Source organism: Gavia stellata, chromosome 11, assembly GCF_030936135.1.
Source record: "Gavia stellata isolate bGavSte3 chromosome 11, bGavSte3.hap2, whole genome shotgun sequence".
Taxonomy (NCBI): domain Eukaryota; kingdom Metazoa; phylum Chordata; class Aves; order Gaviiformes; family Gaviidae; genus Gavia; species Gavia stellata.
The window spans coordinates 178,128-198,715 of NC_082604.1; the positions used below are offsets into that span (position 1 = coordinate 178,128).

General features: G+C 50.0%; 1 protein-coding gene across 1 annotated transcript in view; it reads left to right on the plus strand.

Annotated features, from left to right (window-relative positions):
- LOC132317720 (hydrocephalus-inducing protein homolog) overlaps nucleotides 1-20,588 on the plus strand; it is a 71,162-nt gene that overhangs the window by 26,153 nt on the left and 24,421 nt on the right. Inside the window, exons 11-18 of the mRNA XM_059822820.1 lie at nucleotides 1,187-1,410; nucleotides 5,275-5,342; nucleotides 7,340-7,575; nucleotides 8,415-8,515; nucleotides 9,782-9,917; nucleotides 10,396-10,560; nucleotides 12,062-12,214; nucleotides 17,452-17,690. Of these exons, the coding sequence (XP_059678803.1) occupies nucleotides 1,187-1,410; nucleotides 5,275-5,342; nucleotides 7,340-7,575; nucleotides 8,415-8,515; nucleotides 9,782-9,917; nucleotides 10,396-10,560; nucleotides 12,062-12,214; nucleotides 17,452-17,690 (1,322 nt within the window). The remainder of the gene's footprint in view (nucleotides 1-1,186; nucleotides 1,411-5,274; nucleotides 5,343-7,339; nucleotides 7,576-8,414; nucleotides 8,516-9,781; nucleotides 9,918-10,395; nucleotides 10,561-12,061; nucleotides 12,215-17,451; nucleotides 17,691-20,588) is intronic.

Below are 20,588 nucleotides of genomic sequence, written 5' to 3' on the forward strand. Positions count from 1 at the left end.
TGATGAAGTAGATGAAGCTGTTAGTGCTTTCCTAAGCAGCTAGACTGGAGGTAAACCTCAGCTCAGCGTAGGATCCCTAAGTGCAATTTGTAACGAAGGTGTAAAACACACAAGAGGCGAGAGTAGTGTTCAAGTTACCATTGTGGAGTTTGAATACATGCATATTTTCAGCAGCAGCTGCAAAGTTGAAAAACAAAGGATGTTTCTATGCTTCTGTCTCAGTTTTTCTGACAGGTTTTGCAAGGACAAAAAATAGGGAAAAGAAATTGAAAGCAGATAGCTAAGTCCACGGAAATGGCAGGATTTCACCCTGCAGCAATCAGAAACTACAGCTTTGCTTTGGGTAGGTTTGTTGGTGATGGACAGCGTGCCGGTACTCACAGGCAGATGTGGGCATTTCTCGCCCAACATGAAAAGAGCTGAATTTCAACAAACGCTGTGGGATTGTGTCACTTGTTCGAGGCAGTAGATCTCTCGAGCATTCAACAAAATACAGCTTGGTTCTAAATTTGCAGTTTAGTCCAATAATGGTAAAATCTTAGATGATGGCTGTGTATATTTAGGAAAGAGAACTTCTTTGGAATAGATGGAGCTGCTATGCACCTCACGCTCATTCTTTCCTGACATGTCTGTTGGAGCAAAGACTAAGAAAGTATCACCTTAAAGAAGAAAGAAGAGAAACCTAACTTCTATACAGTAGCAGAGTTGGGGAGTGCTTCTGAAGTTGGTTATAGTGCTAGCCTGAGGGGTCTTCTACATGCAGTGAACTTGTTGGCTGCAATGGAAGCTGCCCATGTTCTGCCCTTGGCAGGACCAGGCTCATCAGGAGCAGAAGCAGTTGTGTGATGACCCACTAGTAACCGCCCTTCGTTGCTCTTAGGGACAGGTCTGAATCAACTCGCTGATGCTGAGCAGGTCCTCTGCACTGCAAGTCAGAGTGGACTGCTCTGTATCAGTAGAGTAAACCCAGCGTGACTCTGTTTAGATGAAGTTATCACTGCTTTGCATGTAAAAACCCAAAGGCAGAACTTGTCCTGTTGCATATTCTTTGGCTTCTGCCAAGCAGCAGCACACGGCATCTTCTGTCTTTTTACAGATGTTACTTGTTTAATGGGAGAACAAGTCAGCCTTGTGTAAGAAAGGAAGATTCCTTATGTATTTCCATTTTGCTTTCTTGCTGCTGCAGGCGGTCCTGTTTAACAAAGGAGCCATCGATGCTTTCTTCCGGTTGGTCCCTCCAGCTACAGCTCTGGGCTCCTGCTTCACCTTTCTGCCCCGGGAGGGCACCATTTTGCCGGACGGGCTCCAGGTCATCCGGATCTCCTTCAGTTCCACCATCCTGGGGCAGTTCACAGAAGAATTCAAGTTCAGTGTGAATGGATCCCCTGAGCCTGTGACCTTGACTATCAGGTGAGGAGGGTTATAGGAGCTTGGTGGGCACATCTGTAGCTCTCTCTGGGTAATCAGCTCCCCCCTACCTCATTTGATGATGGAGCAGAGAAAAAAGGGGTTGTCTAAGGTCTTTGTCTTGGCTCAGATCCTAGCACCCCCCACTAAGAGCCAAGGCTTTTTAACCTTGACTCCAGTTTGAACCTTGCAATTGCAGCAGCCAAGAAAGTATAATTGTCTACGAGAGGAAATCATAGAATGGTTTGTGTTGGAAGGGACCTTTAAAGGTCATCTAGTCCAACCCCCCTGCAGTGAGCAGGGACATCTTCAAGTAGACCAGGTTGTTCAGAGCCCCGTCCAGCCTGACCTTGAATGTTTCCATCTACCACCTCTCTGGGCAACCTGTGCCAGTGCCTCACCACCCTCATTGTAAAATATTTCTTCCTTCTATCTAGTCTAAATCTACCCTCTTTTGGTTTAAAGCCATTACCCCTTGTCCTATTGCTACAGGCCCTGCTAAAAAGTCTGTCCCAGTCTTTCTTATAAGCCCCCTTTAAGTATTGAAAGGCTGCAAGAAGGTCTCCCTGGAGCCTTCTCTTCTCCAGGCTGACCAACCCCAACTCTCTCAGCCTTTCCTCATAGGGGAGGTGTTGCATCGCTCTGATAGTTTTCGTGTCCCTCCTCTGGACCTGCCTCAACAGGTCCACGTCTTTCCTGTGCTGAGGACTCCAGAGCTGGACCCAGTCCTGCAGGTGGGGTCTCACCAGAGCCGAGTAGAGGGGCAGGATCACCTCCCTTGAGCTGCTGGCCACCTGTGACCATGCCTCCTCTGCTCTCAATACGCAGTTTAACTTTCAAAGTCTTGGGTTCCTCTGGGAAGCAGCTTTGCCTTCATGGTTGAGCCAGGGTGGCTCTGTGACTTTCTAGGACACTGTTTGCCCAGAATTTGGCAGCAGCAGATTCCTTTTGTGACCTTTTGACATCTCTGTGTGAGGACCCTGGGGCTTTAAGTGACTGCCCGTGCTGGAAAAAAGTTTGACTGGAGGCCGTACGGGAAAGGTGTGGAGATGCCTGCTGCCCTGTCCCGGTACCCAGGAGCTGAAGTGACTCCTTGCTACAGGTAGCTCATTCCCCCTTGGGCCATGGCAGACAGTGTGATGGTATCAGCTTTGGGCAGTAGATGGTCTGGGATGTCCCCCTGAACACCCAGCAGGGCCAAGAGGGCTTTGGAGAGGGGCCAGCCTGGGTGATTCTGCAGCCAGAAGCAGTGTTTTTAAAATCCTCTGTTAACATTCCATACAAAATGGGTAGCAGCAGCTACCATCATCTCTCATGCTAATGCGTTGGGACAAGCTGTCCTCCCGGCTCTTGTGCAGCGAGTGCTACGGTACCTCCTTTCTGCAGCCAGAAACGTGCTGATGCAGGAGACAGGAAGCTCTGCAGCAAGTACTGTCACAAGGACTTGGGCATCATCCCCTGGGCTAGTGCCATTGCAAAAGAGAATCCTCACCGAGCAAGAAGGGAGAAGGGGAAAAAAAGGAGAGGCAAAGCTCATTTCTGAGGACCACAGCAGCATGCAAACTTGTCCCAGCAAGTCTTAACCACGAGCTGGTGGGCTCATGTGGTGTAGGCAGGGAAGCTGATGCTGGGTGCTCTGGAGCTTTGGGGCTGGTTGAAGTGGTCCTTTTTTCCCCACTGGTGCCCTGGCTGCCAGTGCCCAGCACGTCCTCCCCTTCTCTGTGGCCACTCTGCCCTGTTCTGCCAGCACAGCCCTGAGCTCGGTGCAGACCTTATGTCTCAGTGAAAGAGGATTGCTGGTCCTTTTTTATTTATTTCTTCCCCATCCTTGTATTCCTCCTTTCTAGGTGGTGGCTCCTATGCAGCCCATCTGAGGGTACCCCAGCATGCCCACCTGCTCCAGTACAGCTGTCCCTCAGCAGTAATTCCCATTGCAGTCCACTCTGCTCTGAGATGTCATCTGCGTCCTTGACTTCTGCCTTGCCTTAGTTTCAGGGATCCCTATCCAGTCCTTATCTCTCATTCTCCAGACCCGTAGCTCAAGCTGTTTGTTTTCAAAGGCCTTTGAGATGTCCATCCACCAGGTCAAGCTGAGCCTCCCTCGTCGGGAAGTTTTAAGCACTGGATTTAGTCCTCCATGGAGAAAAACTCCCAGCTCTTTTGAATGGAGGCAAGCTGGCTGGTGGGAGACTGGGCTGCAAAGGAAGGAAGGAATGGGGATGAGTGTTGAAGCGGTTCCTCTCCCACCTTGTGTTATCCTTCGTGCTCTGCAAGGACCCTGATCTCCCTTCACAAGTGCATTATCTAATGCTCCTGTAAAACGCGGTAGTTGCCAAAACCACTGCTTTTTCCTGCATTTTTTTGCAAGCTGTACTGTTATCAGCTGTGGTGCACAGGGTTCTGGGTTGGCTCCTTGCTCGAGCCTTCTGGGCAGTCATTCAGGTTTAACTTCCCTGAGCACAGATACGGTGCACTCAGCAGAAATGGCAGTCATTTCTCCGCTTGCCTGGCAAGGCTCATCCTTGGCAGTTTCCCAGTGTGATCCCCAGTCATGGTTGGTTTGGAGGTAGTTTTCCATCGTCTCGTGGCAAGTGCTGTGACGGAAAGCATGCCTGCTCCCTTTGCTGTGTCCAAAGCAAGGTGTTAGGGCTTGGGCAGTTAGGTCTGGTTATGTGAGGTCCTTGGAGAGGGAACTTCATCATCATCATCAGGGATTTGCTCCCTGACTTAGTCTCAGGAGCTGCTTCAGCTCCAAGAATCGAGAATTAGTATTGGATTGAAACTCCTGAAAGTCAGTTTTTGAGTGCTTTTTGGCTATGCAATCAGAAGATGCCCAAACCATAGGTGATTCTTCTTGGGAAGGAACCCAACCTTACAAGGTCCTGAATGCTTGTTTCTTTGGTGTTTAGACAGGGATGCTGGAAATGGGACACCACAGATGAACGCAGGTCCCTCCTGCGGGATGCTGGGGTCTGTTCATGTGCCGAACAGAGCCAGTGGCAGTCCTGTGACTAAAACTAGAAGGCAGCGTTCACTGTGGTCCTTGATTTTTAACTAAGAGGCAGAGCTGGCATTGATTGGCATCAACCATGAAATAAATTAATGGCTGTTGTGCAGCTCCAAGTGCTGATTTCAGGGGATTTTGGTGAGTTTTGGAGTTTGGAGCCTGGCTGCTGAATTTAAGGACAGGTGAGGAGGTGTGGTGGGTTCAGGACACCCGTGTTCGGTGGTTGGAGACGTGTGTTGCTCTTGGATGTGTCAGCTGGTGCACTGGTGACAAGCTGATCCTTTTCCCCAAGATTCAGCTGTCCGCTGTGTAGAACTGTTGCTGCTCTTGTTGTGGCCAGTGGGTGTCTGGGAGCTCCCCTGGCATCATGCCTCCAAATCCTGCATGCCTCATGATTGCATGGGTCAAGATGATCTGAGGACAAGATGTTCATCTACTCCATGGGAATACCAGTTCCAGCAAAGAAATACCAAAGCAGAGAACCTGCAGCTGGCAAAGCTAGTACAATGGGTCCACTTTTGTGTGGAGACCTCTGTGTCATCATGTTACAGATGTGGAAACTGAGGCACGGAGCCATCCCTTGTTCAGGGTCCTTCATCAGGTCAGCAGCAACTTGGGGGCATACCCTGCCTGACATGGTGCCCTAAGGCACATCAGCAGCTCTCAGCTGCTGACCACTTTGCTTTGGCTGTCTCCTGTCCACATGGATGCTGTGCTGAGCAGAAAGGCGACGGGTTGATTTGAAACCCGCTGTGGTTCTGAGACCAGCTTTTATCCCTCCGAGCAGTAACGAAAGCCGAACACTTTGCATTTCTCTTTAACCAAACCAATGCCTCCTCTGCCTGTCTTTGTCCTCACAGGGGCTGTGTCATCGGACCGACTTTTCATTTCAACGTACCTTCCCTCCGCTTCGGTGACGTCTCCTTCGGTGAGTGTTCCCTGGGCTTGGAGCATAGGTTGAGAGGTCTGTGCATCACCAAACAGAGCACTTGAACAGAAGAGCACCTGTCACTTGTGTTCCTCCGTAGCAGCCTTCGAGGTGTTAAAACCAGGGCTGCTGGTGGCTTAGGCAGTGTTGTGCCATCATGAGGTCAGGTAGGACCAAAGGAACAGAAAGTCAGTGTTTTCTGGTGTCCCTCATAGTCTGTTCAGCCCCAACCTCCCAATGCTTGGCAGCAGAATGGCTGTGAAAGTCCTTGTGCCAGAAGGGCCCAGGGGATGGGACTGCAGGAGAAGGGAGTTGAAGCCCCATGCTAGCCTGTAGCTGCTCTGGGTCAATGTGCGTGTTGCAAGGGGAGGACACCATTTCCCCCACCTGACCTTCAGTGTGAGCTGTTGATTAGTGCTGTGAGGGCACCTCATTCTCACCTCCCAGGTAATATGCCCAAGCAATAGCTCAGCATCGGGCACTGATGTCCTCCGAGATCTGGGCTCCTTCTCCTTCCCTGCCAAAAGCCCAGGTCTGCTGATGGAGCCAGTGGCTGAGCGTCCAGAGCATCTCCATTAAAGTGCAGATTCTCGTTCTCCACCTCCGTCTCACAAAAGGCTTTTTACTGAGATGTTCTAAGGTTGAAATGTGAAATCAATTGTGATTGAAGGGCCATTATCATTCTGCACCCAGGATGCCTCTGTGTTTTCATGCTGTTCATGGACTTTCTAAGAAAACTCATTACCTTTCCTGAGCTGCTTCCTCCCCTCCCTACATCACCACTCTGCTATTTCTTTATTTCCTTTTGAATAAATAAAACCAGAAATGCACCAGGCAGAAATATGGTTATGTAATAGGAGCTTCATCCTACTTAATCTGATTTCGTTAATAAGGCCTTTTGAGCTGAAGGCAGCTACTGTATTTTTGCTTCTTTTAGCTCTGCTGCTGACTGTTGTCTGCATCTGGAGACTTCGGTCTCCTTTGGGACTGTGAAGTCTGTGTTTGTCCTTTCTGTGCGCCTCCTGCCTCCCTGCTGGAGTAGTTGCTGGAGGTGGGCAGTGGTCACTGTCGATGGGCATGGATGAACTACCTGCTGTGTCTGCAGTTGGTTTTCCTCCCCACCTGTGTTCAAGTAACGCTTGGTAAGCAGGCCATGGGAGATGTCTCCTTCTCACAGAGCTGGCCATCCAAGGCAGATGTCCACTCCAGAGCAGGTTGTGGGCTGATGTCCTGTCTCTGCAGCACATCCCCACCAGGTGTGGTTGTATCACTGCTTTTCCATTATGGAAAGCAAGTGTCAAAGGTAAAGTGACGTAAACCCTTGCGGGCAGTAACCAAAGCCAGTGTGCAACATGCATGCGATGTCCCTGTTTGTTAGGTAAGGTGAGACACGGTTCCCGCTAATTTCTAAGCAAGCATCAGGCTTGCCTCCTGTGAAGTGGGCTGCAGGTTGTCACGAGCTGAGTCTGATTGCCCCCAAACAGGAGATGCCTTGAGGATGCTGCCTAGAGAAACTGCATTAGAGTGCTTTGCATCGTGCTGTAGTAGCCAATTGCATCCATCCTTTCTTTTACTGGAGCTTCTCCTCGATGACAATACACTGCTTTTATATATTGAAAACTGTGGGGGTGTTCGTGGAGTTAACAGGGAATGTTACGGACTGAATTTTCAGAAAAAACGGTCTGTCTGGATGTACGCTCATAAGTGAGAAATAACTGATGCTGGTTTTGGGGCATGTGAGAGCGCTCCTCAGGTAAAGAGAGACAAAATTCTGGTGTTCGGCATCGCTAAGAGTGGGCATTGCCAAGGAAACAATCTCTGTGATCAGCATAAAAGAGAGCTTAAGTGACGATGAATTCCTTGCTTAGCTCCTCAACTAGCTGTGGTTCAGATTGAAAAGAGCTGAACTCCAGGCACAGTTTTATCATAACAGGATATTCACACCAGGACTCAGGGGGATAACTGGGGCGTAAATTCATATTTGTGTCATTTCCTAGGCTTTCCTCGCACCTTGTCGTGTCGCCTCACTAACACCTCCTTGGTGCCCATGACCTTCAACCTTCGCATTCCTGGGGACGGCTCGGGAGAGCCCAGTGTTACCAGTTTTGTTCCTGTGTCGGACAACACTCACTCATCCTGGAGAAGGGGAGCCCAAGGTCTTGTGAAGCCAACCGAATTTACCATCACGCCGTGCAGAGGGACCATCCGCTCCCAGGGGGTCGTGGATATCCAGGTATGGAAAAGAGTCCGGCCATACGTGCTTCAGCAGGTGGAGCTGAAGCTTCACTGATGCATGAGAGGGCTTTAGTGCTGCCAGCATAACGCGAGTAAGATATATGCATTAGTGTTAGGCTTTTGTTGGCTGGGTTACTGTGGGACGTTTCAGAAGGAGCACCGTTTTGTTTCCAAAATCCTGAGCGGAAGGTCTTGTACCGTATAGTCAGGTACAGAAGCCACTCCTGTGTTTTTGAGAGCTGCTTAGAGCGATCTCTTGGATTTAAAGTGGGCAGAGGAAGGATGAGGACAGAAGGTGGCTGTTAAAAAGAGAGATGTCATTGGATAAAGCAGTTTGCCTTTCTTCCCAGTCTAATTTCTCCTGTCCTGTTGAGCAGGAGGAGCTGTATTCACTGCAGCGATCCCCAAGGGGGACTGCAAAAGCTCTGGCAGCCGTGAACTGCACAGCATCTGCTGGGCCACGTTTTGCTCTCAGCTTCCCCCTGTAAAGCTGAACTCATTCTGTTCAAGGCAACAGATGTCCTCTGGATTTATGCTATTCTAGTCGAGATTACAAACTGGTCCCTTAATTTTAATACAGTGGTGAGTAGAGCATTAGTCTAATTGTGCTTTAATTTAGCTTGCATATACCCTGATAACTGCACGGTGTATTTAACAGAGCAGATCTTGTCAGAAGACTTTTATTACTCGCAGAGCCTGTGCTCTGTACATGGACCAGCAGAAGAATTAGGGCAAAATCCTCCCTTTCCTTACTGTGGAAGGAGAACCGGAGGACACCACACATGGACGATGGCTTTTGGGAGCGATGAAGTATTTGATGGTCTTCTCTTCCGCCAGGTCACCCTGTGTTCCAACACCGTGAAGAGATACGAGCTGGCACTGGTGGTGGACGTGGACGGTGTTGGCAAGGAGGTGTTGGCATTGCCTCTCACAGCCAGGTATCACTGCTTCCCTTGCAGCTCATCGTCTCTCCTCGTGCACCCCCCACCAGCACACTGCCTTGCACGCGGTTTTCTGGCTCCATCTCCAAATGAGAAGCGTTGCTTAATGAGCTAGTTCTACCCAGCTAGCTAGGAGAACAGCAGTGCTTTGAAAGCAGCCCTCGTTGAGAAGCACCTGTGCTCAACGGACAGGCATGGGGCTGAGCCTTTTTCTAAAGGGAACAGTAATTATATTCATGTTTGGCCTGGCTTTTGGTGCTTGAGGTGTAAGAAATTTCCAAAGGGCTGCCTCTCCTTCTTCCTGCAAGTGGTGGACTTGTGCTGGGTTGCAACCAAAATGCAACATTCATTTGGGACACAGTGATCAGCCTGCTGAAAGCTGGTGTCTGGTTCAGTTAACGAAGGCATGTGCAAATGGGGAAGGGGCTTGTGTCAGGACTGGTGAGGGGAAGTAGAGGCAAGATCTTAGGACGGGGAAAATAGTCCTTGATGTGGAAGGTGAGCTCAGGTTTCTCTGCTTTCCTCTGGTCCTTCTGAGACGTACTGTTCTCAGATTTAAGCCAAAAGCTGTTCTTGCTGCAGCCAGATTTGATGCTGTTGTGCTGCAGTGGGTGTCAGTTGAATTGCAAGAGGCAGAGTCTTCCAGTCAGTGCCTGGGCTGCAATTCCGTAAAAGAAGTGCAAATGGGAGCAGACAGTGTATGGACCCGTGAGGGTCAAGGAGCGAGGTGGCTACAGAAGTGGGGAAGGGGTGACCAGCCACTGCGTGAGGCAGGTGGTGGCTTGTGCCCTCTGTTGCTGGGGTAAATGGCTGAGTTTTCAGGCAGGGCAAGAGAGGTATGGGAGAGGAGGGAGTAATTTTTACTGAGATTGTGGGGTCTTGTGTTCCCTGAGGCTTGGTGAGCCCTGGTCATGGGTGGGAAGGCTCCCCTGGAGCTCATGCCTTGCTGGGAGCGTCAGGAGGGTGCAAGGTGTCTTTGCAAGCCTCCTGGGGCAAAGGTGCCCATCAGACAGCTCTGGGACAGGGCACAGTGCTCTGCCTGGGCACTTGGCAGCCCCTACAATGCTGAGACTCAGGGTTTGCTCCTCCTTTACAAGAGGTTGTTGTATAAAAAGAAATTAAAGGCAATTGATTGCTGTAGGGGTCTTAAACGTCCATTTGACAGTGACACGTGTTATGCTCCATTTCATGCTATTTGGGGAGTAAATAAATTCTACATTCTCTCAGTATCTCCAATTCCCTTTTGGTCATCTCTTTGCCTAGATGCATCGTTCCTCAGCTGCGAGTGCTCAACCCGGTCATGACATTTGGACGGTGCTTTCTAAAGTACCCGTATCGGCAGATGCTGACCCTTGAGAACGACAGCAATCTCCCAGGCTGCTACGCAGTTCTTCCTCAGGTTTGGCATCGCATCCACCTCCTTTCCTCCAATGTTGTCAAGGGGTATATTAGGAAAAAAGGAGTTTTGGAGAAGACCTTGCTGGTTTATAGTCAAACCTAAAGGTTTGCTGAGAATAGGAACCTACCTGAATAGAAACTTTAGGAAGCAGTTAAATAGGAACCTGCGTGAATATAAACTTTAGGAAGCAGTTCATAGTCTAGTCTTTGGGGTACTTTCCTGTAGGAGAACTTAAAAGGTCATGAAAGGCTGCTGCAAGGAGGCTGCCAGCACAGGAGCAGGTGTTTGTGCATGTAGCAGCTCTCGGACCCCCTCAGGATGCTAAGCCCATACTAGTCTTGCATCTGTTTTTGTGCCTCTCTGCTTTCTCCTAGGGATTTTTAAAAATGTGCGTGAATTGTCATTGTGGTAGATGTCAAGGAGTTTAGAGTGACCTTTGAGGAAGCTTTAAAGTTGGTTTTGATTCTGTGCCTTATAGGAACACAAGAAGGATGCTCCTGTGTGGTACTCCAGCCCCACGCCATGCGGGATTATCCAGCCTCGCAGCTTGGTGGAGGTCCCGGTTACACTGGAAGCCCAGGTGACGGGAGAGCAGGACACAGTGGCTCGTGTCACGGTGTTTGGGAGCGAAGGATCCCCGCTGGTGAGTGCTAGGGGAGATGTGTGCCTTTGTGCGACTCATCTTGGTGGGGCATAAAGTGTACAGGGATTCTTCCTGGGAAAACAAGAACTTGTAATATATGGCTGGCGTGGACAAGGAAAGAAGGGATCCGTGGCATGAGCAATGGCTCATGCCCAGAGAAGAGGAGGGGTGGTATTCTCTTAGGTGGTAATCCAAGTGTCTGACACAGCATTTCATTATGGATATGTGAGATGGGATAACAAGCCCAGTCTAAAATGCAGCACGATCCCTGCCTCTCCTACTCTGCTGTATTATTAGATGAGCAGCAACCGCTGCTTCATTAGGACTTTTGCTCAGGAGCGCACAGGGACCTCCCTGAATCCTGCTAAAGCAAGCACGTAAGAAAACATGCTGAAGTGATGTTTTGTGCAAAGCTGGATTTAAGCTTTTCTGAAGTCAGGCCCATCATGTTTGAGAAATATCCATCAAATCTCTTTGCCAAAAGTCCCAGCTGAAAACATGTGAGTCTCCACACCATTTGCATACACAACAGCAGCAGCGACAACAAAATGTAGTCAAGAGACCGTTGTATGTAGTGTCCTGGCTTCATCTAGCTGAAATCTAGATGAAATTTAGTTACACTTTAAATTAAAAGGATACTAACTTTTGAAGCGGCTGTTTTAAAATGTCTTGTCATCTGTCTGAGCATGAAGGAGGATGTCAGAGGATTGCTGGGAACCTGAGGCTTTCTGTAACAGAAAGGAAGGCTGACATGTTGAAAGTAGTTGCGGGATTTAAACTTCCATGAAAAGGAATGGAAATGATGCTGCTAAATCCCCTGGATGCCACTGAACCTCTCAACCCAGGCCCTTGTGGGTGTGCAATGTAAAGCAGTCAACGGGAAGGCCAGGCAACGCAGGCTTTGCAGGGAAATGTGAAGTTTGACAAAAGAGTTGCTCGTAAATATAAGGCATGCTTCCCTTCAAAAGAAGGGTTTCCCCCCACTAGAATTTATGTCTGTTATTCATATAATACCAGGAATACACACAAGCACAAATCAGAGGCAACTAACTTGCCTGATCTGTACTCTGAAGAGCCTGCTTTGCTTCTGACTTGTGCTGGTTGTCACAGGTGTTGCTTTGGGAGTGTTAACGAAGTTAGTCTCCAAGTGGGGCTGTGCAGCAGCAGAAGTCAGGGAGGGTGCTTTGGGGCAAGGCTGAGCAGGAAAAGGGGTGGGAGCAGGCACAGGGTACAGGGAAGAGAGCTAACAGTGTGGAGGAGGTGTGAAAAAGCAAGCGTGGGAAACTGGGTTTCTTTACCCCCTGATACCGGGAGCTTGTGGCTTTCAGATGGGATGGCTCCAGATCCCACACGTGCTCCAGGCCTTCTGTTTCAGTCTTACCACACTGAAAACTTCAAACCACCCTAATTATCCCTCAGTCTAGGAGTACCCTTAGAGCGGTCTAATCTTTTTAAACTTTCCCTGTTCTTCTTGATCTTTCCTACCTGCTTCCTGGAGCAGAAGATCCATTTAGTGAGCGTTGGAGAAGGACCAGTTGTCTCCGTGCACCCGAGTAAAATAAATTTTGGCCGTATCCAAGTTTTACAAGATGCTTCCCAAACTCTCCGCCTCTGCAATCAGACTGTCATCCCTGCATCCTTCTGGGCAGAGATGGTAAGTATCTGTGGGGCTCTTTTCCAGCAAAAATGGTCCATAGCAGCCTGTGACTTGACCTTTCTATGCAACATTTCCATATTGCTCCCCGAGGGAGAAAGGGAGATATTCCATCACAACGCGGGAAGAGGAGCCTGGCTCTGGGGGCGGTTTTCTCTGGGGAACCCCTCAGTAAAATAGAAAGTTTGCATAGATGTTTGAGCAGAAATGAGTCTGGATCACTTTTACAAGTTGTCCCTTTGTTTTGTGGAAGGTATTTAGCTCTGAGAGTCATGCTTTTGGAGCTCTAGGCGATGAAGGGAACCCTGTGGCCCTTTGCTCCTGAAAGAGCATGGGTTTCCCTGTGGTTTCCCTGTTCCATCTGCATCTGCTTTGCCTCAACCTCCAGCTGACGACAGAGACTAGGGTGTGAGGTCTGTCCTCCAACTGCTGGTGGTGAGGCGAGTTTCACACTTATAGGGGGTCACCCCAGCTGGGTTGTTGTCCAAAAATATGCTTGTAAGGGTGGTGTAGCGACGGAGTCTGTGGACTCCGTAGCGTTGCAGAGCATCTCTGGAGACTAGCTGCAGAAGAAGGTCATTTAATTCATGGAGGCTGCCTAGTGTGACAAGCTGCCTAGCAGGAGGAGAGCTTGGCTGCTTCCCTGGCAGGGGGAGCGGGGCTGATGCAGGCGGGAAGGGCTCGGGTGCTGAGGCTGGGTGGGATGTGCTCCCCACTGGAGGGGGGATCGAGGCAGGAAAACAGGGTTTGGAGGGGGTTTGTGCTTCTCTGTGCTAGGTGGGTTGAAGTTCTGGGGCTGGTTAACCCAGGCTGAATTTCCCTCTTGCTGCTTTTGCAGCTTGTTCGCTCCAGTTTCTGTGCCCCGGAGCATAAACATAACCTCAAAGTGGGAGATTCCCAGGGCAGCTTTCTTTGGCTCCACAAAGAAAATCTGCTTTCCATCTCTGCAGAGAGCAAGCCACCTCGGATGGGTGGTACTGGTGTATAAATGATGGGGTTTGCATGCTTGTACCCAAGACTGACCTTCAGAGCTCCGTTTAGGTCCTGCCATCGGGGTGTGATGCCTTCCCTCCCTCCCCTGGGCAGCTTGCAGTGCACCCAGGGAGCTTGCAGGGGTATATCTGCCTCTCCATTGCCTCAGTGCCCTAACTTATGGGACTGGGCAATAAATCCCATCCTGCTTCCCAGCGATCTCTGCAAATATTGTGCTAATCAATAACTCGAACTGTAATATGAGGTGGTTCAGGGATGGTTTCTTTCCCTGCAGCAAAGATGGCCTCTGCTGTTCCATAGCCCCTCTGCTGACTCCCCAGCATGGAGTTACCCCATGGTGAGCACCTCAGCTTCTCAGGATAGCTGCTGCTATCCTGGAGATGTTCAAGGAGGCAGGTGCTGGGAACCTGCTGGATCAGCTGTTTCAGCAAGGGCTCTTCAGACCCTTCAGGACGGTGATGCTGAGCCTGCCTGATGGGAGCAGCACCGCGGCAGGCGAGATGTGCTCCAGCTCCTCCCTTGCCCTCAGCAGCTGCCTACTTTGGTGCTGTTTTGTTGCCTCGCTTGAAGTTTTGCCCTTTGCTGCTGCCTTAGGCTGCCTGGCAGTTTATTGATGGGAAGAAGAGGGGACTGAATAATTCTGGAGATAAAATTTGAGATGCAGTCGGGTGTCAGGGTGACCTGCACATGTAGCTCTGAGAGCAGAACTGGCTCCGGCTGTCCCTTAGCCTAGCTGGTGGGTGACCTGGGCATCCTTCATTCATTTGCGCCCCTGAACCCAAGTCTTGTGTTCTCGAAGATGCCAAAGCTGCTGCTTTGATTTCCTGCTTGGAGACTGCCGCAGGACAGCGAGCTGGGATTTCCCTGTTTCCCGTTTGATGGCTAATCTCAAAACCCTGGCTCTTTGCAGTTAGGCTTCTGGATCACGGTCCCCACTCGAAAGAAAGAGCTCTTGATTGAAATTTTCAGAGCAGTGTTGGATCAGCAACATTACAGCATGCTGACTGGCAGCTCAACAAACTGAATGAGATTAGATTAAGGGGCAGCAACAGGGCAAATAAAAGGCTGGTGTCTTGTTCAAAGCAGAAAAGGAAAATGCTGTAATGCAGATGGCCATGGTGGTATCCTTAACCACCACATGCAAATTGCTGTTCCTGTCAAGTCAAGCTTTCTTCTTGCTTTATGGGAGAAAAGAGCATTATCTGAGCAAGCTGAGATGTTTTTTGTGGATAACTTCACTTTGGGATAGAGACTTAAGGAATTACCTGGAGTACTCCTCATCGTGCACAGGCTTCCCCGTACCCCTCTTGTGTCTGTCGGATGAGTTGTGGGGAGCAGCACTGAGCATCTCTGCCACCAGAAGGAAGGAAATAAAAAACCCCTCCAAAGCTGTGCCGTGAGATGGGGCTTTTTGGGTTTGTAGTGGAGTGTAGGGACTTCATACCCATGTCCTTGGTTGGCTTATCCCTGCTTTCCGGGGTAGCTGCAGGGCTGTGACCCTTGGGGCCAGCGTGTCATCCCGTGCTCACCCACTGAATCCTGTGTCTGTCTGACGTACCTTTCCTTGTCAGATTGCTTTCCCAGCTGCCAGGCAGCCCTGTTAGAGCATCCTGTGGATCCCGCAAGGGGAGGGTTTGCCTTTTTTTGTGGTAAAAAAGACTGGAGGAATAGGTCAACATGAAGGAGCTGCTGCAGCTTAGCTGGGGGCTGATGCGACCTGCTGAAAAAAGCAGCCATTTCTCCTCCTTGCTGTCGCTGTCATCTTCTTTTCCTGTTTCCCTAAGTGTCTGATTTTTGCTGTATTGACAAGTGCAAAAGAGTTGTATTGATTAATGGAAGTGTTTGCTTTCCCTGCAGAAAGGCAGAGAGAAAAAAGCATCTTTCTTTGATCATTTCCTACTTGTTTGTTGTCACTCTGTCTCCTCAGGCATCTTTTATTTGGCTACCAAGAATGACATGTCTCAGCATCACAGAAGGCAGCTGCGTATCACACCTGTGTGATCAGGAAGGAAAAGACAAGGCCTAGGGTGCAATTTTTGTTCATCAGGGGCAGCTTTCTTCTGCCTGCATAACCACCGTGCTGGGTGTGTTGTGTGCTACCGCAGGGAGGCAAACGGTGTTTTCCTGGTGCCTTGTAATGAGGGAGGAGAGAGGAAAGCTTTCTTGGGACTTCCCCTTGTAGTGACGGTGCTCTGTTTCCTAATTTTGGGCTCCTGTCTCCTTTGACGGGATCCTTGACCTCCCTAATCCAGAGCCCTGTGCTCCTGATGGAGCTCACTGCCGCGTGGTCTCCAGCAGCGGTCATCCAGCCAGATGTGTTGTCGTCTTCAGGAGAGCACCTGGGGAGCAGATCCCCTTCCACCTTCCCAGGGATGAGCTGCCCTCAGATTCAACTGGAGCTGATGTTGCAGAAGAGACCATGTTTTGTTTATTTAAAAAAAAAAAAAAGAAGCTGCACCTGTTTATCTTCTCACTGGGATTCCCTGGAGAGAATCAAGTGATTTCCAGGCAGCATATAAAGAGTTTTGGTCAAACTCGGTGTAAGCAAGGAGAGAACATGCAGTTCCCATTCCCATATTTGCTTCTCTCCTCATTTAGTGCAGGTTTTGTTTCATTTCCTGATTTCATTGCATATTATCTCAAGCTTTTGATGACATTCCCTTTATTAAAGAAATGGTCATATGGAGAGACAGCAGAACAGGGAGATAAACTTCAAAACAGTGCCGATAAAGAGATGCTGTTTTAATGATTCTGTTTTTTGTTCTTGCTGATGTGCAATTTTGTTGTTATCTGAGCAATTTGTGCGGGCTGTGGGGAGGGAAGGCTTTGAAGAGCCTGGAACTGAGTTTATTAGTTTTGCCAGTGCCTGGAATAATTTTGATGCCTTTGGCATGCTCCATCCTGGGATGCAGGCATGCAGACCTGACGTGCAGTCAGCCTAAGGAGTTTTCATAGCTGGGGCACCTCCCCACGCTGCCGGGACCCTGAATGCTCAGCAAGTTACTGCTTCCCTGTCCTCCCGCTAGTCTTACCCTCGTTAGCAGAGGTCGTTTTGGGGGGGTTATTTAAAATGCTTTCCATGACTTTGAAGTGCTGCTTGGTTTTCTGGTGTTCTTCTCCCTTGGGCTGTCTGGTGTCCTGTTAGAGCTCAGTGCCACCAGGCTGACAGATGGAAACTCAAGCTGACTTCACCTGGATCAGGCACTTGGATCATGTCAGGCCTCCAAGCTCATCCTTGCTTTTCATTAAAAAAAGAAGAAAAAAGCCTTTTCTCTTAGAATACTGAGGTGTTTTGGGTGAGTAGTGCCTGTTGTCCCAAACACAGCACTGAACTGTGGGGTGTGTGTGCCACTAACACTGTGATGGACGCTTTGAAGCCGTACATCTACATCCCAGTGCATTTCATGCTGGCCGGGGAACATTGCATGCATTTCTCTTTGTCCGCTGCAAGCTTGCTCCCTGCGACTGTGCTTTTAAATGGACCGGGGGTCCAGCCCCCTCATTGCCCCATCTGTAGCGCAAGGTGCATGAGAAACCAGAGGAGGAGAATGCTTGGGAAGCCCGGGCCATGCCCACAGGGCATGTCTTGCTCTTTCTTTCTGCTTAGTTCTTTACTGCCCTGCTGTAAACACTTAACAGCTGAAGTGTTTCAAAGCCAAGGACAGTGGGACACCTCGCTGCAGCTGGTGATCAGTGGGGACCGAGTGCTTCAGTCCTTCAGGGGCTGTTGAGAAGCACTGCCTAACTCTTGGGAGAGACGACTTTGGTGTTGGGGTTTTGATCAACCAGTTTTGCAGAGTTATTCTTCAGGCTCTCAGCAGTATCCCCCAGGCACGTGGCTGCCACGGTGGGATTTGAGCAGTCCTCTGGCTTCCTCTGGCCTTGAGCCTTCATGCAAACCCGGCCACCATTGTTGGGAAGCCAGGAGAGAGAAAGTAGCTTCCCTTGGTGTGCACTCCGAACGAGAGACCAAAAGAGGAGCGGGAATAACATTCTCCTGAGGATGAGCATCTCTTGGGTCGGGCAAAACGGGGTTAATGAAGTGAGTCTGTTAAAGGAGGGTAAACTACAGGTTGTAAAAGCTCCTGCAGAGTTGCTGTTTGCAGACACCGTAGCTTAGATTTAGGGAAATGAAGCCTTTCTGGTTTTTACCCTCATATCTTTAGTCCTTCCTTTTCCTGCACCCTACAAGAGACCAGGGTCCATGGCTTCCATGCTAAGTTAGTGTTTGGCTTGTCTTGCAGGCTGGCAAACGCTCGCGCTGGAGGATTGAACCCAGTAAAGGAGTGATCCCCCCCGAGACGGAGGTGTCTGTAACCATCATCGCAAACTTGGACGACACGGAGAAATTCAGGGACGAGGTGAACCTGTTCATAGAGAACAGCCGTTCCTATGTCATCCCCGTCCGGGCTGTCGGCATTGGCACCACCATTGTCACCGACAAACCCTTTGGTCCGGAGCTCAACTTGGGACGCCACTTCAGGTAGGATACGTCTCAGCTCCCGCTTCTGCCGTGGGCTCAGCCAGGAGGAGTTTTGCTGTAGTCCTTCAGGCTAGTTCTCCTTCCGTGCTCAAGGTCCTGGCTCTGTTTCACTGAAGCCACAGGAATTCCTTTAGAAGCATTTTGTGGCCATTTGAAAGATGTTAGATGCCCTCAAAAGCCACCAAAATGGACACCAGTTGCTAAATTGTCACTGAATTGCCCTTACTTCTAATACCTTTATTTCCTCACTTCATCAGATAAAAATACAGAGGAAAACCAGCAGGTCCCATAAGCCTCCTGCTGGAAAACACTACATCACGAGTATAAACATATTTCCCTTTGCAGTAACATGGCTTGCTTTTTCACTCACTATGGAGTATCGTCTTGCAACAGCGGAAAACCATGGAGGTAACTTGTTAGCAACTCCTCGAGTAAAGTGATGGTGCTGCTTTATTTCCCCTCTGCCGGGAGTCCTGGAGGAGCAGCAGAATTTGTCTTTGCCCTGTATCATGCCTCAGTTCACTCGTCTTCCCTGGCTCCCCTGCCAGGCTGCTCTTTATTAGACGTAGTTGCTCTTTCCTGGTTTCTCCTGCCTGCTTTCCTCCCTGTCTCCTCCGTCAACACCGCAGCAGCAGCCCGGGGCACGGGCAAGCGAGGGTGGCTGCAGGCCCAGCTCTGAAAGGGAGAGGAGGAGAGGTCTGCTGAGGTTGGGCGGGATAAATTGAGAGTATTCATTGAAAGAGCTTGGCTCGGAGGAGGGGATTTGTTGATGCTACCGTGTGTGTCTGAAACCAGGCACCTCCTTCTAAACAGGGGAGGGAAATAAGCCTTTGCAAAGTGCTGCTTGCCTTGTGTTGGAGACCTTTTGGGGCGAGAGGCATCACCTTCTCGAGGTGCCTGTTGCTTTCCCTGGCCGCAAAGAGGGTCCACAGTGCTCCGATACCTACATTTTTGGTTAGAAAGAGCAGGTTAATCCTACCTTAAGCATTTAGGATAGATTTTTAGCAACTTAAATATGCATCCACAAGCCATCCACATCAGCAGGGATGTTGCAGGGAGGTTGGTGCTTGCCCAGCGTGTCCTGTGCTCTGTGCAGCCACAGATTGGCTACACAACACAGGGGACAATGTTGGGGTGGCTCATGTCATTGTGCTCTGCCCCCCTTCACCCGCAGGCTCTGGTTGGAGTTGTTGCCGTTGGTGTCGGCTGCAGAACTGCCACCGAGTGAGCTGTGGTGGGACCCCAGTAACATCTCCGATGAGGTGGGCTTTCCCAGTGTTGTGGTTTAAGCCCAGCCGGACTAATCACCACACAGCTGCTCACTCACTCCCCTTCCTCAGCTGGACTCTCTTTACTGAGAGAGTAGTGAAACATTGGAATAGGCTGCCCAGGGAGGTGGTAGAGTCACCCTCCCTGGAGATATTCAAGGAGCGTGTGGATGTGGCATTGTGGCATGTAGCTTGATGGACATGGTGCTGTGTGGTGTTGGGTGGGTTGTGGCTTGTTGTTGTGTGGTGGGTTTTGGTGGTTTTTTTTTTGTTTGTCTTTTTTTTTTTTTCCCCCAGGTTGGACTTGATGATCTTACAGGTCTTTTCCAACCGTAGTGATTCTGTGATTCTGTGACAGGAGAGAGAAAATATGAGGAAAAGGCTCGTAGGTCGAGATAAGGACATAGGGAGATCACTCACCAATTACCATCATGGGCAAAACAGACTCAACTTGGGGAAATTAGTTTAATTTATTACAAATCAAAACCAGAGTAGGATAATGAGAAGTAAAAGCAAATCTTAAAAAAACCCAACACCTTCCCCCCACCCCTCCCTTCTTCCTGGGCTCAACTTCACTCCCGATTTTTCTACCTCTCCCCCCGAGCGGCGCAGGGGGACGGGGAATGGGGGTTGCGGTCAGTTCATCACACGTTGTTTCTGCCGCTCCTTCCTCCTCACACTCTTCCCCTGCTCCAGCGTGGGGTCCCTCCCACAGGAGACAGTTCTCCACGAACTTCTCCAACGTGGGTTCTTCCCACGGGCTGCAGTTCTTCACGAACTGCTCCAGCATGCGTCCGTTCCACGGGGTGCAGTCCTTCAGGAACAGACTGCTCCAGCGTGGGTCCCCCGCGGGATCGCAAGTTCTGCCAGCAAACCTGCTCCAGCGTGGGCTCCTCTCTCCACGGCTCCACAGGTCCTGCCAGGAGCCTGCTCCAGCATGGGCTTCCCACAGGATCACAGCCTCCTTCGGGCATCCACCTGCTCCAGCGTGGGGTCCTCCACGGGATGCAGGTGGATATCTGCTCCACCGTGGATCTCCATGGGCTGCAGGGGGACAACCTGCTTCACCATGGTCTTCACCAGGGGCTGCAGGGGAATCTCTGCTCCGGCGCCTGGAGCCTCTCCTCCCCCTCCTTCTTCACTGACCTTGGGGTCTGCAGAGTTGTTTCTCTCACATATTCTCACTCCTCTCTTCTCCGGCTGCCGCTTCCCGTTTTTTCCCCCTTCTTAAATATGTTATCACAGAGCCGCTACCACTGTTGCTGATAAGCTCAGCCTTAGCCAGTGGCAGATCCGTCTTGAAGTCGGCTGGCATTGGCTCTATCAGACATAGGAGAAGCTTCTAGCAGCTTCTCACAGAAGCCACCCCTGTAGCCCCCCCTGCTACCAAAGCGCTGCCACGCAAACCCAATACACCCAGAGCCACAAATTCTGCATCTCCCCAGAGCTGCTCCGAGCTTTCATCCGTTGCTCTCCACAACACACAACATTTCATATTAAACTTGTAAACCTCGTTATTTTTTTTTTAACAGTCTGTTTCACAGACTTGTTTGTTCTATAGTATATGCTTGTGTGTTTGTATTTAGCTGCTTATGGCAGACATGCATTTTGTAAGCCACATGTTCTGTAC